Source organism: Pezoporus wallicus, unplaced genomic scaffold, assembly GCF_028554395.1.
Source record: "Pezoporus wallicus isolate ANWC-B61680 ecotype Strahan unplaced genomic scaffold, APGP_CSIRO_Pwel_v1 contig_5104, whole genome shotgun sequence".
Lineage (NCBI taxonomy): Eukaryota > Metazoa > Chordata > Aves > Psittaciformes > Psittacidae > Pezoporus > Pezoporus wallicus.
The window spans coordinates 1,462,588-1,485,351 of NW_026637335.1; the positions used below are offsets into that span (position 1 = coordinate 1,462,588).

At 42.9% G+C, this 22,764-nt stretch overlaps 1 protein-coding gene across 1 annotated transcript in view; it reads left to right on the forward strand.

Annotated features, from left to right (window-relative positions):
- LOC130596817 (fibronectin type-III domain-containing protein 3a-like) overlaps positions 1-17,885 on the forward strand; it is a 46,217-nt gene extending 28,332 nt beyond the window's left edge. Inside the window, exons 7-27 of the mRNA XM_057404788.1 lie at positions 142-411; positions 1,778-1,833; positions 3,046-3,200; positions 3,474-3,533; positions 4,779-4,917; positions 5,979-6,032; positions 6,679-6,800; positions 6,890-7,064; positions 7,277-7,363; positions 7,702-7,840; positions 8,400-8,468; positions 8,719-8,837; positions 8,940-9,045; positions 9,637-9,812; positions 10,607-10,720; positions 10,920-11,069; positions 11,410-11,690; positions 12,354-12,566; positions 13,207-13,373; positions 14,456-14,577; positions 15,312-17,885. Coding sequence (XP_057260771.1) covers positions 142-411; positions 1,778-1,833; positions 3,046-3,200; positions 3,474-3,533; positions 4,779-4,917; positions 5,979-6,032; positions 6,679-6,800; positions 6,890-7,064; positions 7,277-7,363; positions 7,702-7,840; positions 8,400-8,468; positions 8,719-8,837; positions 8,940-9,045; positions 9,637-9,812; positions 10,607-10,720; positions 10,920-11,069; positions 11,410-11,690; positions 12,354-12,566; positions 13,207-13,373; positions 14,456-14,577; positions 15,312-15,629 — 3,092 coding nt within the window. The 3' untranslated portion in view covers positions 15,630-17,885. The remainder of the gene's footprint in view (positions 1-141; positions 412-1,777; positions 1,834-3,045; positions 3,201-3,473; positions 3,534-4,778; positions 4,918-5,978; positions 6,033-6,678; positions 6,801-6,889; positions 7,065-7,276; positions 7,364-7,701; positions 7,841-8,399; positions 8,469-8,718; positions 8,838-8,939; positions 9,046-9,636; positions 9,813-10,606; positions 10,721-10,919; positions 11,070-11,409; positions 11,691-12,353; positions 12,567-13,206; positions 13,374-14,455; positions 14,578-15,311) is intronic.
- The last annotated feature ends 4,879 nt before the right edge of the window (positions 17,886-22,764 follow it).

The window sequence follows — 22,764 nt, forward strand, 5'->3', positions numbered from 1 at the left end:
GACTGACAGCAAGCACAGTGAAGTCCCAGAGGTGTTCAAGTTCTCGTTCTCCTTAGCTACTTCTCTGATAACTTACAGAGAGTTTCTCAGCTGTTTAACAAATTGTACTGAATGATTAAGTAAGTTCTCCTTTCTTTGTAGAACCTCGTTCTCATGGAAGGACCAACTTCATTCAGCGTGATGAAAGGAGTCTCAAAATGCAAGAACACTTGAAGAAGAGACTAAAAGACAGACAAGCCAGTGGTCATACTAACAATAAACTTAACAGTCCTCCATCTTCACCACATAAAGTTAATTCTTCCAATGCAACACTTCAGAATGGAAATGGAAAGGGACAGCAAGGGGCAGGAGGACCACCAAAGCAGAAGCAGATAGGAAAAACAAAGGGCAGTCCAGACACAGATATGGGAGGTAGGTTGCATTGAAAGGGTAAAAAGAAAAAAATTAAAATCTAGATTCTTCTGTAACAGAAAATAATATAAATTCATTGTAAAATAGTTTCTGAAAAAGGAATTTGTCAATTTCTTTGATTATTCAGGATTAGGGAAAGCCTGAAATACTTTCCATTATGTTTAGATTTCTTTTATTACCTCTAGAAATCATAGTAATGTCAGGTTTCTTCATTTGAGATTTATCAGATAAGGTCTTCAGGAAGATCAAGAATTTTAAGCCTTTTGGTTACTTCTGTGCCTTTTCTGACGCAGGACTGATCAGTGTTCTGAGCGAGGGTGAACCTGTGGGTACTTTTATAAAAGACTTCTGGTGTCCTCCTGTGTGGTATTTTTCAGATAACTAGGAGTTATTTAACATTCTGAGAAGTGGAAGGTTTGAGCAACTTGTCAAGTTGCAGGTTACTGTTCGATCAGTTGTAATTTCCGGTCAGTGCATTGTTTTGCTTGAATGAACTTTTTAATAGCTTGCGGCTGTTTGTGTATACTGGAATACTTGGTGTACGGTATCTTTCCTATTGGTTTGAAACAGTGTCACTGAAGTGCAGTTTCTTATCATGATGCCATAAATGATCTGAGCATCTTTTAGAGTTTCATGTATGTCTTAAACTAAGTGGTCTTGTTAGGCTGCAAGGTCTAGTCTTCATTTGTGTCGCTGTTGTATTTATCTCTTCAGTGAGAGAAATAAAAAATAAACCTGACTTTGTAACTTGGGAAGGAAGTAGAGGTGGAAGTTTTCATCCAACTTGTTTCAAGGGTGAAGAATATACTTGATTATAAAGACTTGTCTTAATACACATTTGCGGGGGAAGAGTTTTTTGTTTGCAGAATAATATCCTGAATTGTTTGACATAGGCAATTGTCAAGATAGGATTCAGTTTACAGATGTAGCCCTTTTGGTATCTGTAGCTATCTTTAGTGTGCAGTTTTGATCAGGCTTCTTTCACATTATGCCTAGACCAAGTGTTTTGCAAGAGAAATTCAAGGAAAGCATGTTCAATAGATAAGATCTTATTGTCATTTTTTTAGCACCTTTCGTTTTTGGAAGAATGTTTCTGCGTTGTCAAAGAAAACCTATTTATGCTCGGATTAGGAAAATACACCCTTTGTGCAGGATGTACTAAAAGGGTTTTTGTAACACTGTTAGTTTTGGATAGTTCATGTTTCTACCCTTCACACAGCCAAAACAAACAGGGGAAATGAACTTTGCACAATAATACTATTGTTAAACTTTTATTAAGGCAAACTCCATCTTGTGGTGGCTTTTTTGTAACAGACTGGTTTACTCTTGGGGTTTTGGGTAATCTGTTTTGTATTTGAAATTGCAGAATCTGACACAGAGTCCAAGAAATGTGATACTCACTTGAGCATTGGCAAGCCAGTTGTAAGTATTATCCTTAAAATACCATTATCTTCTGTGCATATACTTCCTGTAAAATGTCTTTTTGATCTTTCTTTTTTCTTAATGGTTTATTTTTTTGATAGAGAAAATGTATTTTAGTTATCAGAATTTATAGCTGGGAAAGGGCAACCATGCTACGGAAACTCACTATTTCTCAACTTTCTGAAACAGTTTGTCTGCCTCAGTTTCCCAGTCTGTAAGCCAAGTTGTCAAGTGTATGTGAGGGCTTTAGTACCAAGCATACCCAGGGCCTACTAACCTAATGGAAGTCTGTCCACTCTTGGAACCATTCTTCATTCAGCATAGAGGATTTAAGAATATTGGGAATAGAGTTTACAAAAATAGATCATCTTTTTACGCGATGCTTAGAGATTGGAGCAAATACTTAAGTATTTACATACTTATTGAGGAAGCTGGAGTCTGGTGATGTGAATTTAAATGCCTAAAGGCTAAAACTGCACTGATATTTTTGATCTTGAGCATGCTTAATGAAATTCTTCTTTGCGTTATCTATACAGTAAGCACAGGTTGTTCTTTTCCTTCAGCTTTCTAGCTTTGTTTACAGTTTTATTGTAATAAATAAATAGAAAAATAAATAAAATTAAAAAATAGAAAAAAAAAAAGCTGTTTACAGCTTTATGGCTATTTCTGACATCTGTACTTAATGCTAACAGAAGGCTGTGCTGACCTTGTCAGAGAAAATTTGAAGTGAGCAGTAAGAAATTTAGATCAAAAGCTTTAGTTGTGAACATTGAAATCAGAGCCTCTTGCAATCCTCTAGCTTAGTGGTTAAATACGTGATGGAGTTGTCACAGAGTAGGGAAGTTAGGCCATCTGACTGCCTAGGTATGTAGATCTGGTGTCAGTGTTCAAGACTCCTAAATCTGACAGTTTTGCTCCAAATGAGTGATGAAAACAGTGCAGTTGAAACAAAGTTTCTCTTCTTGCACTGAGATAATGTCATGTGTTTGTGCATTTGTTGAGTGTTTGAAGGGAAATCCTTTAATATGATTATTTTAGAAATTAAAAGAGGAAATAATTTACATTCGAATAATGACTCAGTATTTCTGCTACAAAGGTAAAGAATTCCTCCAGCGAGGAACTTCATAGGCGAACTAGCGACACCATGTTATTGACTAATATACCTTTTATTGCAGAAAGCAAACTTACTTGCATTATTTATGCTTTTAATAGGTTTCTGATATACAAGCAAGATCAGCCGTTCTGTCCTGGAATCTCCCAGTTAGTTCACAGAATGGAGAGAGCCATAGTCATAGTCCAGCAGCATTTACATTTGAAGTAGCAATATCCAACAGTGGTAAAAATGGAAAATTTAAATCTGTCTATGTGTAAGTTTAGTTTCTTCATTTAAGCACAATACCGATGTTTAAAACCATTAACCCATCAGCAATCTCTCTATCAGGAGCTGTTTGTTGACTTGCAGACCTACCTACTTCACGTGAAATAAATTTTAAGTAATATCACTAAGAGTTACATGGACAATGGGAAACGTGCAAATTAAATGTGCGCTACATGGTTTTGCTTTTCAATAAGCTTTTATCCTTTGAAGTATAAGAAAGAGCTGTAACTCTTCTCTTTTTTCTTTTCTCCCCTTTTCACAGTGGGGAAGAATTAACAATTACACTTCCCGATCTCAGACCAGCAACTGATTATCATGCCAGGTACGTTATGTGGAGTTAACTACTTCATGCTTTGGTTTAGTATGTTAAATACCAAATTACTGTGGCTTCACGAAGAAAGGGTGATCACAAAGAACTTGAGGAACATTCGGCAAAAATGCCATAGCTATGGACACTACTGTTGCTATCGAAATTCCCACTTACCTTCTACTTTCATGGAAGTGTCACCTCATTTTCTTCCCTACTCTCTCTTTGACAGTAGGGAAGACTTTTCTGTCTCTTTGTGTTTCTCAAATACAAACTTTAAGTTATCCTCTGTTGGTATTTTTTTTAGAACAAGATTGAACTCAGTGAAAGAGATTTGTTGTAGGCTGAAGGGAGCAGTAAATAAAATAAGCTAGCCTTGAATATGGATTTGTAAGTCTGACTTACCAGCTTGATTTATAAAACTGCTTCTCTAAACTGCAGGCTTCTGTAGCAGTGCGAGAAAGGAAGTGGAAGCTGGTTGAAACAGGCTGTGTTACAAGGGAACAAGACGTGACATTCAAGAAATGCCACACAGAGCAAATAAGTGTTACTGGAGAGGTGTTTAACTGGTTGAGAGAAAGACAAGCTTGTTAAACAAGCGGAACACTGTGATCCAGCAGCAGAAATGAGCCTCAGTGTTTGGGCACAGGAAGAAAACAGTTTTAAGACTTACTGAAGCCAACTCCTGTTAAACTGCAGAAATTTTCTGAGTGTGTTAAATACTCAGCACAGGTCCACTTGCACAGCGTAGCGTAGTGTGGGTTTAGTTCATGGTGTTGCTTTCCATAGTGGCCAACTTTCTTCTACCTTTAGTTCATTTGATCAGACAGACAGTATTTCTGAAGTTAGTCAAGTCATTGCTTTTCAAAACCAACCATAAATGAGCACAACTGTTCTAGAAATTCTGTACCATTTAAACAGTCAAACACTGGTAAACATGAGTTCATTGCCTGAATAGCTGATTGAATCTGTTTTAGTATCCATACTCTTGCACAAGTGTTAATTTGAATCTCTAGGTCTTTTTTAGCGAAAGATTCATTTCAACTCAGGTATTCTGTTACTGTCTGGTTACACTTGCTTATAGTTTTCATCATGCCTCCACATGTATTTCTTCACTCACATATCTCCAGTGAAAGAGCAGGCTGGTCTTTGTGGCTGTAACCACTGCTGGAATTAAACGTGTTTCTAAAGCTGACAATTCTTTCCTTAAGCTGTCAGGTGCTGATGCAACAGCAACATAATTAATTGTCCTTTGTTCAGAGTTTCAGCAACCAGCAGTTCCATAAAAGAATCCATTTCAGAATTAGTGAGTTTCACTACAGAAAGTTGTGAGCCAGACTGTCCAGCTGCACCGAAGCTCATCAACAGAACCAAAAACAGCCTGAGCTTGCAGTGGAAGGTAAGAAGTCAGATGTAGTCACCCATGGTATGTTTAAATTAGCTTGGTCAATGATTTAGTGTGTACTTTAGGTGTTGGCTTTTAAGTTGTGCAGTGAAGACTGATAACAAACCATGTTTCTTCCTCTTTCTTTCAATGTATAGTTTCTTGCATGCCTCTAATGTGATGCAGTTGGTAGTAGGTCTTTCCCAGTATGCACTGTTCAGTAGGAAAGTTCTCTTCTGAACCAGCAGCAGAGGAAAGAACAGAGCATTTATTTCTTTCCTTGGGGTTCCTGGACAATAAATAGGTACAAATTAATGTTTGTACATTAGTTAGGGTCAGAGTAACATTCTTTGGCTCGCGTGTGGATTGAAGTTTAATAATCTGACTTTTGGATCTGTACAGTTCCTTTGAAGACTTGTTGACAACTGTTTTCTTGTCTTTTTGTGTTTTTCTTATAACTGTATTGGAAAATGGCTTATACGTAAATGACTTTAACTAGTTAAATCATTTGTATAACCTGTACTTACAAAGTGAAGGAAGTTCCCAATTCATATGTCATATCAAGCACAAATGTCGCTTGCCTGAATGCTTACGTTGCTCAGGCAGCTGGTGAGCATGCAGTGCAAGGACACAAGGAAAAATTTATAAGAATCTCATTCATGTTGTTCATAAAACTATTCATGAGTTTAATATTAAATATCAAATTAATTAATAAACTATCAGAATTAACAGAAGTAGTATAGCAGCCTGGAAAGCCATCAGGAGCAAGGAATTAAACTACTTAAAATAGCAGCTAGTTTTTGTCCATTCTAGCTTACTTTATGGAATAGATGTGCCTGTGCCCCCAGTAGAGTTTCAGATTATCACAAGTGGGTGTGAAGAGGAGGGCTGTTCTCTGGGCCTGCTGCAGATTCCTTTCAGCTCTATGTTAAATGTTTTGTTTTAAAAGGCAATTGGAGTATGTTATGTTACATTGTTGAAATGTTTTGGTTTGAGTTTTTTTAACGTGAAATAATATTTGTAAAAGTACAACCATTTGATTTTAACTTTTGTCATTGTTTCTTTTTTTTTTATAGTCTTCAAATGACAATGGTTCCAAAATAACTAATTTTCTTTTAGAATGGGATGAGGTAAGATCTTTTCTAGTACCAAAAAAAAAATCATAATGACATCTGTCGACCAATTATACTTAAAAATACTTTTTGCTTAGGTGCATCAGCTATTTTCAGTGCAACTGTCCAGACAGTTTTAAAGGGACAAACCAATTAAAAAACTTGAATCAAATTACTAGTGTGGCAGCATCTCCAGTAGACATTCCATTCAGATCCTCTAGGAAGACAGTGTAAAGATCCCTCATTTGATTCCTGTCAGTCAGAGCATCATTAATTCCTGTGCTCTGTTGAAATGGATGAGCATCTGGCTTGTTGCTGTCACAAATATTACTCAGCTTTCAAAGTTCTTATTGAAATGCATTACATGATAACTGAAAGCAAAACACATTTCTGATTTTATTTATTACCATTTTGTCAAATTACAATGCCAAAAAATCAACAGAGATCTCAATCAAAATGTGGGTTTATTATGGAGAATGCTTAGGATTATGAGGAGCATAATCTGTACGACCATGACATGATCTTTGGATGTTCTTAGGCTTACTCATTTTTAACTATTAGTGAAAGGAAGTTTAGGACAGTTTAGAGTGAAGAAGTTGACCTCAGCAGGCAGCATGCAGTCCTCATGCAGAAACTGACTTGGGTTGTTCTCACTTCTTTAAAGGGGAAGAATGGACCCTTCAAAGAATGCTACTATGGCCACCTGAAGCAGTATAAACTTACCAAACTCTCTCCTTCCACAAAATACTCGCTCAGATTAGCTGCTAAAAATGATATCGGAATGAGGTAATGAACACAACGTAGCAAATAAATTATTTTCTCCTCAATTTGGTGTGCTGTTATTAACATTTTCATTTTATTTTGCATTTTTGCAGTGGGTTCAGCGAGACAGTGACATACTATACAGCGGGGATTGTCCCACCAGCCCCAGCAGCCCCGGTGCTTGTTGAGGCAGGAGTGACCTGGCTGTCGGTGAGGTGGAGCCCGCCTGGCGGGGTGTCTTCAGATGACTCCCTCACTTACAGTTTAGACATGGAAGAGGAAGGTTCTGTAAGTGCTGGGGTTTGTTGTATGTGTAAAAGGTTCACATGCAGTAGTGCTTAAATAAGCTTTTTTACTTTCTAATAACATGCTGCAAAATAACTGCAGCCATTTGCATGTACTTACAAAACAAAGATAGAAATGTGATTGACCTGATCTAGTTCTTGTTTTATTGTGGAAGATTTGTGACTCTGTGTGGTGTTATTTTCCCTCCTTTTCAGGGTTATGGTTTCCAGCCACAGTACAATGGAGATGAGCTCTCATGCACTTTAAGAAATCTTAGGAGGAGTACATCTTATAAATTTAGGGTTTGTACTAAATTTTATTTCTCATTTAATTATGGCTGTGTGCTTTTCTGGAGTTTAGCAGCTGGAGTATACAGCTAAGACACTTTTGTAGAGACAGCAGAAAACTACCTGCAGTTCCTTTATAATAGGTATTATTATCATAGGCTGTTATAATAGGTTTTGCTGCAATTCTAGTACAAATCAAATTTTTTGCACTAGCTAATTTTTTCTTTTAAATTGTTGTCTTTTCCTTGGATGGTGGCTTTGTTATTTCTCATAGAATACTTTTGTAAATCAGCAGGCTATTACTTGTCATGTAATAAAGCATTTACCGTATTTTCTGATCATTCCTGAAACAGCTGTTCGCCTACAACAGCGAAGGAAAAAGTAATCCCAGTGAGGTGGTAGAACACAGCACCAACCCTGACAAGCCAGGACCACCGAGTAAACCCACTGTAAAGGGCAAGATCCATTCACACAGCGTGAAGGTTACATGGGGTAGGTTACCTTTTGTACATGTTGTCTTTTGAGTGCTGCTTACCTATGTACAGTCAGCAGATTTAAAGTGAGAGGCAAACTCAGGGTAATCATTTGTCTCTGCAGATAGCATTGCTGCAGGAGAACACTTTGCATTACCAAAAACATTGCAGCTTGGTTTGGTTTGGGGCTATAGGACAAAAGCAGCGCTTTTCTTTATTCGGTTTAAAGGAGCAGTCAATGCTGTCATAACATCCTCAGGTGTAATGGCATCTGGATTTGCAGCGATGCATAAATAATACCTCTGTGCTCTTAAAAAAAATGAAACAATACCTGAAACTGGCAGTATTTTCCTAGTTACTCTTCTTCCTGGCATAATCACAATTAATAATAGAAAAACCTTATTGTTCTGGAAAATGCATTGTGAATATATAAGGATGCTGTTCTCTGCTTCTGTTTGAATTGAGTTCTCAATGTGAATATATTCTGCAGTGAATGAATGTTCTCTGAAAAAGCTGATGAGATAATGCATTGGTTTTAAATCTTCTATAATTTATTGTAAGGTGGTGATTTCTTTCAGAACCACCCAAAGATAATGGAGGATCAGACATTTCTAAATACTTCTTGGAAATCTCAGAACCATCAGTTGGTAAGCAATCATCTTTAGGTGCTAATTCAGCTTGCGTGCCAATTCAGTGTGCTAATTCATTGCTCTGGCTGTCACTGTTGCATTTTCACATGTGTATTGGCCTGTACATGTTCTCTGCATAACTGATCATTCAAATCTGACTATCTTAGTAGCTGAGTGAGAGAATTTCCACACGTTTGTTGTTTTGGGGTTTGTTTTTTTTTTTTTTGCACAAGTTTTGTAGTGGAAAGCATTTTCTATCTTTCCTCAGGGACCAAATGGGACACCATATACAGCGGTTCCCAGCGAGAACACGTGTGTGATCATCTCAGGCCTGGCACCTCGTACAGAATGAGAGTGTACTGTGCCAGTAAAGGTGGTGAAAGCCAGGTGAGAAGAAAGAGAATTAATTTGCTTCTGCAAACCATTTCTCTTCATGTTGTAGTGAAATGTTTTGTGTTTCCACTCTAAAACACTGTGCATTACTGCCAGGCTTCTGATGTTACGACTGTCACAACGTCAGCTATTCCTCCTGGACCTTGTCACGCTCCATGCCTGGCAGGCAAAGCTAAGCCCAAGGAAATCACTTTACAGTGGGGTAAGCTCCAGTGTTCTGAGCAAAATACTGTTCTGATTTTAAAAGTCATGGCACAATGAAAAATCGAGGGGGTGGGGGAGTTGTTTAAAATAAAACCGTATGAATGTAATCCATGTACTTACTTGTGTGGAGGTTTTAGGGGCTTTTGGGCTTTTTTAAGACCACCAGAGCAGCTAACCACCTCTGATTTGGGGGGGATGCATCTGTGTGCAACAATACGGTGAGACTTAAGCAGACGTAAAGGTCTTCCAGTGAGAACACTTTGACTTTCTCATTACTGAGACCTGCTCAGCAATTTAAAAACCAACCCTCTTTGTCTTACTTCTGTCTCGGTAAAGGAGATAATCAAAAATTAATGAAGATATACTGGGGTTTGAAGGAAACATGATCAGTCTTAAACTGATCTGTCAGTATCCGGGGGGAAGAAGGCAAGCTTCATGAAGTGTTTGTGCTCAGATACACAATACAAGCCTCTACTCTAAGGTCTAGAATTCACCTGGCTCAGCTTTTAGCTTGAGAGGGCTGATCAGAAACAATTTAAAAGTGCTTTGTGTTATTAATAGGGAAAAAAAAAATCTTTTTATTTTGTAGGCCCACCATCTGTAGATGGAGGTTCCGACATTACAGAATATATTGTGGAGATGGCAAACTCTGAACGAGATGAACACAGACAAGTGTATCAGGGTCCAGCATCTGAATGTGTAGTAAACAATCTGCTTCCAGGGAGAACCTACTGCTTCTGGATCCGAGCAGCAAACAAAGTTGGGGTAACCACTGTGCTAACAAACTCAAATGGGTATTTTACACAAGAGATAGTAATGATACTATTGTCTTACAGGCCTGATGATATTTTGTAGCTTCTGTTGAAGGTGCAAAATTTCTTGCAGCATAAAAAGTAAGATTGAAAGAAGATTCAATAAATGAGGGCTGAAGGAAGGACTGAATGTCCCTGGCTATGGGGACATTCACTGTGTTGTGTTTCTGTTGTTGTTCACTGGATTACTGTTGGAACCAAAGGTAACTAGTCCAAAGTTAGAGCTAGATGTTCTCTTACTACTTTTAGTCATTTCTTTGACTGCAGTGTACGCCCTACACTTCTGGCTGCAAATAACCACTTCATGTTTGTGCCTTAAGAAATTGCCCTGTTTTACAATTAGCGTTGGCTCTGCAGGTTGGTGGTGTGGGAAGAGCATTGTGTGGAGAGGGGTGTGTTCAAATAATACCAGGTTTGAAAAGAGGTTGGGACAAGTGTTGGGTGCATAAAAGTCTTTCTGAAACAGTACCCAGCTGCTTCTGGAAATCAGATCCTGACTACAGGGGAAGGAGGAGTTACAAAACCGTAGCAGTGAGAGGATTACAGATATCCTGTAGGCACAGGGCCAGTTTATAGAGTAAACTAATTGAAAGGAGTTTTAAACAGTGCTGTGAAACCGAACACTGAGCACTTCTATTTATTTCCCTATTAAGTTAAAAATAATTTGTTTTCTCCAGCTCCTACACTTGCACATCGGTTTTTGCTCTACTGCTGTTGCTGTATTCATGCAGTTGTATTTCCCTGCAGTTTGGCCCTCACTCTGACAAAGCAGAGATCTGTACCGCTCCAGGACCTCCTGATCAGTGTTGCAAACCCCTGATAACTTGTAAAAGTGCGACCTGTGCTGTAGTTTCATGGGAGGTAGGTGTTAAAGAGTCTTAGTAATACACAAATTAAGATTTGGCTTTTAGAATTGTACTGGCAATTCTAGTTGAAGCTCAGGTGTCAACCCCAGAGCTTCTCTTCCAGTGTCTCTGTTCAGCATACCAGAGATCACACTTACCAGGTGAACATGTGTACATGCAGTAGGTGAAAGGAAATTTATTGCTTGAACTCACAGAGCCCTGCGTGCAATGGTGCAGAAATCAGTGAATACCGACTGGAGTGGGGACAAGTGGAAGGGTCCATGCACATCCTCTACATTGGCCCTGGCCAGAGCTATGAAGTAAAAGGTCTCACACCTGCAACCACGTATTACTGCAGAGTACAGGTATGAAAAGCCTTCTGTTACGTGTTGCTAAGCAAACAAACAAGTACAGTCAGTTTGAAGAAAAACTTAACGTGAATAAAATCATGTCACCTACTAATGCAGCATATAAGGTAATCGGTAAAAACACTTCCCCTTCTCTCTCAGTCCCTCCTGACTACGCATGCCTAGAGAAGAGGTTTAGATCTAGTGTTGCATCAATGACCAGCCGTTTTGCAGTGTTTACATTTTATCTGGGAGATTTTCCATTCTCTTCCAAATTACTGTTAACACATACAAAAGGAAACACCGTATCTGTTAGAAAAATGTAGGCTCACTAACCAACAGGCGCTCTCCCTTCCAGGCTGTGAATGCTGCTGGAGTAGGGTTGTTTGGCGAGACCGGTGTGGTGACAACCCCTGCATCGGTGCCTGCAGTAGTGTCAGTGCTGCACTTACTTGAAGAAGATCAAATGGAAATTTCTCTTCCTTTATCAACGTGCCTTGCAATTCATTGGGAAGAACCGTGTTGTCACGGGTCGGAGATCACTGGATATAATATAGAATATGGGGAGAAGCAGCTTTTAACTGTGGGAAGAAACACAAGCCATGTTCTTGAGAACCTGCTGCCTGACACTCTGTACAGGTAATGATTGTTTTATTCAGAAACTGCGCTTGTAGGGTTTTCAGTCAACAGCTTCGAGGACAGTGTTTTAATTTTTTAGAGCAAGTTTTCATTTGCTTTTTAGACCATTTGCTTAACTCACTCTGCAACTTGGGGAGGGGAGTTCTCATATCCAGACTCAGAGCGTGGTGGTTTAGTGGCAAGAGTTAAGATTGCTGCATTAAAATGAACATTCTATCTCAAAGCCAAGGCTTTCTTCTAAATCTTCTGGGTTTAGAATTCGTAATTCTGAAGCAATGTGTACAGTGGGAGCTCACCAGAAGAAGATGAGCATGTGGGTAAGAGCCAATTAGCTGTTTCTATGTTACATGCTCAGGTCAGGTTGTGGCTCTTCAGTGTCAGTAGGAGGCAAAGAGCTCAAGTTAACAGGGAGGACTTGGGTGCTTGCTTGATGAGCAGAGTAAATCTGAACAATGCTGAGAAACACTGAAGCTTCATTATGCTGAAAACAATGTTGACTTGTTTGGAAGTAGATTATTTGTACAGCTATTTTCTACTTGCATTTTACTTGTGTTATTGTTTGAAGTTACATTCTTCACAAATTCTAACTCTGGCTTTATTACCTGGCATTTTTTTCAGGACCTCAGTAAATTAACCATATAGCTGCTTTTCTCACGTTTCTAGAATCAGAATACAGGCCATAAACAGCTTTGGAGTTGGCCCTTTCAGTCATTCCATTAAAGCCAAAACAAAACCACTACCTCCTGACCCTCCTCACCTGGAATGTGTGGTCTTCAGCTACCAGAGCCTTAAACTGAAATGGGGTGAAGGTCCTAGCAGAGCTTTAATTACCAACCCTACCCAATTCAACTTGCAGATGGAGGACAGGTTTGGCAGGTAAGATAAATGGAGCTTCACGCCTGTTGCTTTACAGCTTCAGATCAAGTTTATAAGACGTTTTAAGTATTCTCCTTTCTCTTTGTGCTAGGAAGTCATTTGGGCTCAGTTTTCCCCTCAGTTTGCCTTTCTGCATCCCACCTTTCCACCAGAAATGCTGTTAATAGCTGTTGCACTGTTATTTACTTGTGAACAGCAAATACAGTTCCTGTTTAAATAGTAATATCTTACCATCTTCCTGTGTTGCCAGGGTTTTTTATTCTTTGGAGATTCTACAATGAAGTCCAGTTTGTGCATGAGGAACCTGGGCTTGACGGCTGTTCTTTAACTTGAGATTCTAATTTATCTAGTATACCAAGGGTTATTCTCTTGATTCAAATGCACAGTTTGGTCACGTAGCTCCAGTGGTAGCCTGTGTAGCTCAGTGTCTTGAAAGGCTGTGACTGCTTCGTGACTGAAAATTAAGACTTCCACCAGTACAAATGGTGAGCAGTGCTGATGTAATGCACAGTGTGAGCTGTTGATGACAGCAGCAGAGGTCAGTGCCTGACGTTCATCGTGAGCATGGGCACCCAGAATGTGTTGTCACAAATCTGATTACAGAATAATGCTGATTTTTTTTATTGTGTTTTTCTTGCAGGTTTGTCACTGTTTATAATGGCCCTTGTCATACATACAAGGTACAGCGACTCAGTGAATCCACTACGTACTATTTTAAAATCCAGGCATATAATGATGCTGGAGAGGGAGGGTTTTCTGAAGTTTACGCTTTCACTACAACTAAGTCTCCACCTGCATCTCTTAAAGGTGAGCTTACACTGCACTAGGAACTTCCACAAGCTGTTTGAGTGCAAATTGAGCTGCAACAGTTTGCAGCTGCAGACTCTCTTCCCAGCTCAGTGTCTTTCCAGGGCCTTTGTGGGGCAGGGAACAGAAATTAGTTGTCATAGGCTTTGTCTTTGCTGTCTCCCAGTGTGGGCTGTGGCTCTTGCACCCCAGCAGTGAGGATTTCTTCTACCCTTTCGCAATTGGAAAGTCATTTTTCGGGGATGGCTATCATTTGATATAAGTTACAACAGCATGTAGGCAAATGAGAACTCCCGATCTTCACTTTCTAATGTGAGCATTAAAGATTATCATTAGAGAAAATCACTCTGAAGATCAGAATGACAGTTACCTGCAGGAAAGTTAGTTGACTCAGCCGTACTTATAACATGGAACTTCAGCTCTGGACATACCCAGGCCATATACATGCTGATTTCTCTGGTGACCTGAAAGTGCTTGTTTATCTGTTCAAGTGGTAGATATCAGCAGCTCAAAAAGACAGACAGGTTTAACCTGCAGATGTTACAATGATATTTTTTAAGCTTGTCATGAAATACAGCAAAGAAAAAGAATGAAATCTTAAGTGCTTAAAATTATTTGAATGACAGTTCCCTCTGCATTGTTAACAAGTATATTGGAAAAACCTCAAGCTTTTACATTTCACAGAATCACAGAATGGTTTGGGTTGGAAAGGACCTTAAAGATCATCCAGTTCCAACCTCTCTGCTACAGGCAAGGACACCTTCCATTAGACCAGGTTGCTCAAAGCCCATCCAGCCTGGCCTTGAATACTGCCAGGCATGGGCATTTTACCAGGCACTTGCCTTAGAACTGACACAGTTTCAATGGAAAATATACACGAGCAAAGTGTTCTTTAAGCTGGAGCAAGAAAACTTCCTTGTCAGTACTGAAACCAGTGCTCTTTGCTACATCAACTGTGAAAATGAGTCACGGTGATAATTGGTGATTTTAGACCTTTTCTTCTGCTGGAAAAAACTCGAACATCTGCAGAGACCATTGTTTTCTCTTTCTGAAATACCAACAAATCACTGTTTTTTTTCTAGCACCCAAAGCAAATCAGCTGGAAGAAAACACATATGAAATCACATGGGAACCTTTACAGCCGATGAAAGGAGATTCCATTGTTTACATCCTTCAGCTCGCTGCTGGGAGAGAGTTTGATCAGGTACCTTTCGTTTCACAGAATGAACTTCCTTTACTTTGAAAAAGTATTGGAAAAGAAGATGTCTGTATTCCAAGGTTGAATTTCTGTTTGTTAATGGTGGCAGCAGGGATACTTCTCATTTCAGCAGGGGACTCATCTCACAGTCCTGCTGTCAGGGTGCTTGTTTCATGTGTTGGTCAGTTCCTCTTGGTGAGACACTTAAGTTCAGGATGGGTCCGAACAGCTTTTCAGCATCAGGTCCTGCTGTTCCACTTCTTTGTGGCATTGAAGGTTGTCCCCCATTAAAGATCACAGAGTTCTGTTTCTGTGTTGACCCTTTCTTTGCAGTGTAAAAGCAAGTGGCTGCAAAGGCAGGTAGGGGAGGTCCTGGGAGGGCCGGTGGTCTAGAAGTGGGCTAACTCCAGGTTATCCTCTTCTCCCAGCAGTTCTCCTGGTGTTTTTGATTCTTAGATCTGTGGCATTGCTGCCTCTGCCGGTCATAGATAGCACTCAGGAGAGCTGAGAACAATCCTGTGCAGAACACCTTTTTTCTGAGCACCGCTATCCAGGTGTGTCAGTGTTGGGCACAAGGAAGCTTTGGATTGTTCACAAGGAAACAACTCTCACATTCAAGCTGTCTCGAAGAGAACAACTTCCAGCAGTGTCCAGCACCGCATGTGCCTGTGAAGTGGAATAGAAGGTATTGTTTATAAGATGGACCCGTGTAATGCAGTTCTCCCTCTTCTTCTGACCAGGTGTACAAGGGACCAGAGACCTCCTTCCGTCTCACAAACTTGCAGACAAACTGTGAATATCGGATCAGAGTCTGCGCCGGCCGCCAGTCCCAAGACTCTACCGGCTCCCAAGAACTGTATGGACCTTACAGCCCCAGTACGGTGTTCTCATCTCAGAAACAGGAGCTGGTTCCACAGGGTGCTGACCTGATGACGGAGTTGGCAGAGACTAAGAAGACATTACGTGAAGAGCGCTTCATCGCCATCGTTCTTCTCTGCGGATTCGCAGTGGTTGCTATTTTATTCGCTGTTGTTATTCAGTACTTTGTAATCAAGTAGACGAGAGCCTATGCAGTACTCAGCTTTTGTACAGAAGCTATTTCGGGTATTTATGGTTAGTTCTAATTAAAATCCTAGCTGGAAATGTATCGTTATATGCGTTTCCACTTTTGCTGCTGGCTAACAGTGAGGCTGGGTTGGCAGATCCTTTCCGAATACTGAACGCAGATTTCTTGTAGAAAGGGTAATCCTGGGTCCTCTGTAATCAGGGTGAGCTGTTGATAAAACAGCAAAACAAACTGCCTTACTGCACACACCAGTGTGCGCACACTCTCTTCCTCTCCCCCAGTTCAAAGTGGGGCCCTCTGGCCAGTGGGAGAGCAGGTGGCGTTGGTAGAACCAGTCCTTTTCCAGTACAACCAGAGCAGCGGCAGTCGATCCGCAGTGTTTAATCGGGTATTGTCGTAGTTTGGTATACATGAAATACAGCAGCACAAATGCTTAAGCTTAGAGCAGTTCTGTATTGCAGATCATTACTAGAGCATACCACATTTAATATACCGTAGAAGGAAAGCAGAATATTGACTTAGTGATATTACTACTTTACAGTTATTTTAATATTTTGGATTCTGTAATAATCATTTCAAGTGTTCACGTAGAGGGTGCCGGCATTTTTAAGAGTTTTAATCCAACTGCTAGACAAAAGGTTAGCAGGACGTGATGTACGTTTTCAGGTGCAGCATTGCAGAAGAGGCCCCTTTTGTATCGTACATTTCGGAACGAAATGCTTTCTGCTGTTGGTGAAGCAGCTCTTGGCCCAATCCACATTTCACTCTCAGTGCCTGAGAGAAGAGTAATTTCCTGTGCTTCTGATTAAATCTCTACAGTGGTTTCAGAAAAGCACAGGTGTTGTCTTTAAGGAGAAAGAGTGCATTTATGATAAATGTAACACTATTTGGCTCAAACTGAGCAAATGTTTTTGTACTATTATTAACCTAAAAATAAAAAGTTCAAACTGCTTTTGGATGCCCTTCTAACTTAATCTGGATGATCAAATTGTACCTGAAAGAACTCTTTTTAGATAACATTTCTATGATGTTTTAAAGGACTTGCTATCCCAGGGGTAGCAGCTTCACATTCCATGGTTTTCTAGATGGGAATGTTCAGCCTGCCGTGAGCTTTTCGGAAACTCGTCCTGGTTGTCTGGGGGATATGTATTTTGTGGACACTGTGCACTACAAATGACTGCTGTCAAATCTGCTCACGAATACCTACAGCTGCCGTCTTGATGTTGGGTGTTCGGAAAGCTGGAACTCAACAGATTTCGAGTGGGGTTCAAAATGGGTCTTCCCAGCAGCATTTGGAGTGTGCCATGGAAAGGTAGATGTAGTGTATTTTGCAAAGATGTGGCTACACTTTATATCCATCAGAGCGATGCACTTGTACGTGGAGTGTTGGATGCGATAGTGCTACAGGCGAAGTGTTTCCAGTGATTAATCAGTTTAAGGGTCTTTCTCCTATAGCAGTTGAGGAATAATGTTGCGTTGTAGTTTGAGGCATTGTGTTGTATTTCGGATGTGGAAAACCTAAATTATGACATAGTATCGCTTAATACTCTTCAAAGTAGATTTATGGTGCAATCTGAAATTAATCTTTTCAAAATGTACTCTTCATTTTGTACTCTATTTATTTTGATTAAAAGTCCTGGAAAATGTATGTTTGAATGTATTGTTCTACGTGTAGCAGAACTTTAAGTTAATCATTTATTATATCATAGAAATCTCTCCCTCCAGTGTTGGAAAGAGTTTTATACAGATATTAGTCTAGTTTGCAGAAGAGTTTACAATCTGTCTTTATTTCTCTTCATAATCTACTTTTAGCAAATAAGACGGCCTTCAGCAAATCTCTGTTGCCAAAGGGTTATTTCTTTAACTCTTAGAACGAAGTTTGTAGAGGTTTATTTGGCAATAATAGTTCTGATCGTTTTAAAAGGTAAATTAGGATTGCAGAGTAAATACTAACAAGTCATGACCGTGAAAAGGTGAAACAAAGTCCTTTTGTTATTGCCACAAAACACTCGTGTTTCTTGCGGGAAAGCCAACCGCAACACAGCTTTCCCGTCAGCCGTTCCCATTCCAGAACAACAGACCCTCGTGGCGTTCATGTATTAGGTATCTTCAGTCTTCTTGTATTGTAATTTTGAGGTATCTCAAACTTATGTTAAAGCTGCCATGCATTGTATTACTAAATTGTAACTATCAAATAGATAATATATTTAATACAGCCAATAAATAATACAAATGTATTCAAATTTGACTACAGGGTGGTTGTGTGGTTTTGTGGGTTTTAATCTTGCTCAGGAGCAGTCATTTGTGTAGTACCTCATTTAGGTAAAGAAACACATTCAGCGTTGTTACTAAGGGTCTTAAACCCGTAGTCAGAAAGTTACTTGTGGGAGCCTTAGCACAGCACCATCCTCATCCGTTCCAAGAGCCCTGCAGCCACGCAGTGCCGGTTCTTGAATCCCTTCATGTGAGGCTGGGAGGCCATAGGGGCAGCCTGGGAGCTGGTGAGCTGTTCTCACTTGGGTTGTGAGAGTTGAAGTCACTGCTGAACATTGACGTGAAAGAATCGAGTTCTGTACCTTCAAGAGAAACCTTCTCCCTCCCGGTCAGCAGCATCAAGTTCACTTGTGGTGCAGGATTTTGCTCGTCACTTTCCTGTATTTGTATGACATGGTGGAAGCCCCGATGTAGAAGCACGCGATGAGGCTGAAGTACTGTGTGAGGTCACTCGGGGTGACTTCACTCTGGCTGAAGAGGATTTAGCCAATATGGAAACTGAGCCAACCCAGCACAAAGGCAAAGACTGCAAAAGCTGAAGAGGAAAAGAGCACACTCCAGTCATCCCTATGCTGTCCCTATTCAAACTATCTAAGCATTGAGACAGGAGCTTGTAAAGTTTAACCCAGCAAGGATGAGACCTCCTGCCTTGCCCAGTGGCTTTTGTGCTAATGTCAAGCAACAAGGACAAAATTAATTGGTTGCAATTAAAAGAGGGCTCTCTCCACCCGTGTGGTCCAGCAGAGAGAACGGAATCAAATCCAGCCTGCACTTCAGTTAATGCCTGCTGCCCACTTGGCCTGAGACTCTGAGTCAGCCCTGACATCCCACAATGGGTGTTAGAAGGGGAGGACCCCTTTAGGTGATGCAGGGGCAGAAAAGGGGAGCCAGCTGGCCCAGAAGCACTGAGGAAGAGGATGGGAAAGCAGAGCATGCAGGAGCAGACAGCAGATAGAGGTGGTACATTGTACTGATGGCATCTCCAAGTGTGGGTGCTGCCGCCTCCCTGCTGAGATGCACTGAGCAAGCACAAACAGGTCACTAAGCTTGAGGAATTTTGTAGGGGCAATTGTTTTAAGCTCTTTCCTTGCCGCAACAGGGAAGTACCTGCTCTGTATGGAAGTTACAGCATTTTCCAGTTTCTTTAAATTGGATATTTAAGGGTCAGAAATGGGGGGGGGGAGACGGGACGGGACGGACACAATGAAGAATGTGATCTCCAAACACCCAAAAGCCCCACCATGCAGTAAGATCCCCAGCCTGAATGCTGTGTAGCCAGGGACCCAAATTAGGTGTAAATCCATTAATTTCAAATCCTTGCATTCCTGTGTGTTTTGTATCCATCACACCAGGCCAAGGGAAATCAGTGTCTGACAGCACCATGCTGGGTAGATACATGTTCACTGTTTTCCTCTTCTGGAAGTTCCCAGAGTTCCCAGACTCAAAGGAAAAACTGGATAATGGAAATTATAGTCACAGGCACCAGAATACAGAATAAAAATAATAGATACAAGGAATATTAGATTCACACACGCAGTATTTGCCAGTCAATCTTTTAAAAACTATTGGCCATTATAAACCAGTTTAAATACCATGCTGGTATTTATCCTTAGCTCCACTGTGTTTGAAAAGGGGACATTTTCAGCATTCCCTTTCAAGTCCTGTGAATCCCACCAAGTGCATAGACCCAGGTGATACTGATCCAGGGCTCTGGATCAGTAGCGGAGGAGCTGCAAGGAGAGGCAGTGCCCTGAAGTGAGCTAGATGGGAACAGCCCCTTGGACCCACTCATTGCAGCACCTCTGAGTACTGTGAGTGGAAATCTTTAGGCTGAGAAGAGTATTCTCAAGCACTGAGGAGCTGGGCATCGTGCCTGGCAGAAACTGATGCTTTCACCTGCAGGATGGCTTTCCTGTCACCAGTGCCCCGGTGCTGCTGTGCTGGGAGGTCCCTGGCACATCTGAGGGATCCAGCTGGGGCCACTTGACTTTTTGCAGCCGTTTCCATGCTTCTCACGTGGAGTCATCCACCTTCCACCCTCCACCTACACACCACTAATGATGCCGCACTGAACACGCACCCCCACGCTGGTTTTCTCCTTACCCTGCAGAAAGTGCCTGCAGTCACCGAGTAGGGTAGAAGAGTTCTTTGATAGCAGACATTTAATTAGCCCATTTGGGCCAGGTGCATCATTTTCCATTGCTCTGTGTTTACCTGGGGCCTTTCCCACTTGAGTTCCTCCTCGGCATATACTGCCGAGTAAGAAATTTCTCCTGGCAGGGCTTGAACGACGTTATTAAGGTAGGAGGGGAGAGCCTTTATTTGAACATCAGTCTTCAAAACGAGCCAGTCTGACGCTCAGCTCGGATTTACTTCCCACTTCAGAACAGATCAGAGATGATGAGCTGGAAAGCGCCGGATGGGGCAGGAGAGAGAAGGAGGGCCAGTGAGAGGGAAAAGCAAGGGGAGGCGCTGGGAAGCTGGAGGTTAACTGCACACAGTGGGGAGAGCAGGGACACTGGGCTGCGTGCACCGCTCGGCTCAACAGCAGGATGGATCCAGCCACAGTCCTTGGAAATGCCTCCATAACTCAGGAACTGTGGTGCTGGCAGAAGCGAGCGGGGTACCCGGTGCAAAATAAACCTCCTCAGAGCACTGCTCTCTGCAGTTTTTCCTGTCTGAAGAACTATTCAAAAGCCAGCATTTTCTCGAGCCAAACGGAGCAGGATTTGGGCTTGAAAGGTCAGTGCTGAACACAGTCACTGCGTTGTGTCGACAGATCCCTGGTTCAAATGTTTAGGGAGGTTTCTGCTGCCGTTCAAGAGGCAGAAGAGCCGGCTGTGGGGTTTTGTAAGAGATTAAGGCACGTGAACACCTAAACAAGGAGAAGCAGTCTGTGCGCGGAGGCTTCGCTGCTGCACCTTGAACGCCTCAACAAAACCCATCCCAGAAGGAATTCCCACTGCTTGGCTCTGCGCTGGGGATTTAACCGCTGCACCCTGAGCAGAGCTCGCCCGGGTGAGCAGTGTGCGGCTGTTGTCCCTGCTCGGCCGAGCGCACCGCTGCCAGCTGGGAGGCAGTTGTCTTTGATGAACGGCCCCACTTCAGCGGTGGCGGATGGAGAAGTCAGCGCTTGGCCTGGCCGCGCCGTGACCTAGTTTCCTGTTTTCCACCGCTGAAAGGAGCCCCAGTGTCTGAGCAAAGATGAAGGAAGGGTGACGGCTCCTCGCTCAGCCAGCGCATGGTGCCTGCAGCGCGCTGAGCGCAGGCACTCACAGCACAGCCCTGCCCCAGAGGGCTGCCTGGGAGGGGGGGAATGTTTCCATGGCCAGGCAGACGCACCCCAGCTCAGCTGCCTGTGCCAAAGGCAGCGGTGGCCTTAGGGACAAATATCCCCCGGTGGAAGCGGGCTCTCTGCCTCTCCTTGCCGCTGATCTCCAGGCAGAAGCGCTTTTGGTCACGCTCTCAGTGTGGAAGTCAGCTCTGGGCAGCAGGGCTGGAGGGGAGCACGGGCACAGCACAGACAGGAGATTGGGGGGGGGGAAGCACAAGGGTCTTTGCCTGCTTTTGGGGTAAACCCAGATCCCTCCAGCAGAACAAAGTGGGTTTTACTGCATCGGGAACACACGGCAGTGACGGCCGGTGCTGATGGTGCCAAGTTCCACCCTGCTCACAGAGCTTCCCTCCCCCCCCCTTCCCACGAACAAGGGGAAAGAAGTGGGGTTTGTTTGTTGGCTAAGGTCAGCGTCTGGGATTCGTCCTCACAGGATGTTTTTGTGCAACGTGCTCTGACTCATGAAAGTCAAATGACTTGGACTGCGGTGCTGCCAGGGCCCAGCAGCCCCAGCACAAGCATCCTGGCCGCCGGCACCTCCAGCGTTGGCCCGTGCTGAGCACCGGCTTCCCAGCTCCTCCTCCTGCCGCTGCAGCCACAGGGCCCCCGCCCGGCTGCCCCACGGTGCTGGGGTCCCGCTGTCATCTCAGCGCGCACACGTCCAGATGTGGATGTCACATCTGCATCAAGGGGGGGTTAGCGCAGGGCTCCCATGCGTTACACATCCTGCCTGGTACAGCTGGGACGCGCTGGGATGTGTCGCGGTGCACCGGAGGCATGAATCGGAGGGGTCAGCAGTGAGCAGCTCTTTGCTCCTTTGTGCTCTCCAAGGAGGCTGGCTCCGCTGCTCCGTTGTATCTGGACCTTGCTTCGTTTGGACCGCCAGGCTAAGGACAACACCACTGCAGCTTCTGTGCTGCTGACCCCGATTTGACAAAATCACCCCCAAACTTGTTTGTTGTTGCTTTTTTTTTTCACCTCAGAGAGAGAAATTTATTGTGAGACTTGCACGGGATGTGTGTGGGCATCCTTTACCGCCGTAAGAGCAAGCCTAGAGAGAAGCCTGCTTTTCTTTAATCCTGGGCATGGTGACCATTGAAGAAGCGGCCATCAGAGCTGTGAAGTAACACCTCCTTCTGCTCCATCGCCGGACAAACGGGTGGCATCAGGCTGCTCTGCAGCAAGGGGGGCGGAGGCAGCCCCGAGCCCATCAGGCTCGGTCTGTCCGTGCCCGTGTGCCTCGCTTCCACTCAGTACATGGCGTTATCCACCGATCCCTGCGGGCGTGAAACGGCTCCTCCCGGCCTCGGCTGCGGCCAGGCCCCGTCGCCATGGTAACCCCACCCCGTCGCCATGGTAACCCAGCCGCCCGTCAACATGGTAACCCCCTCCCCGTCGCCATGGTAACCCCGCGCCTGTCACCATGGTAACCCCGCAGCCCGTCGACATGGTAACCCAGCCGCCCGTCGACATGGTAACCCCGCCCCGTCGCCATGGTAACCCCGCCCCGCCGCCCTCT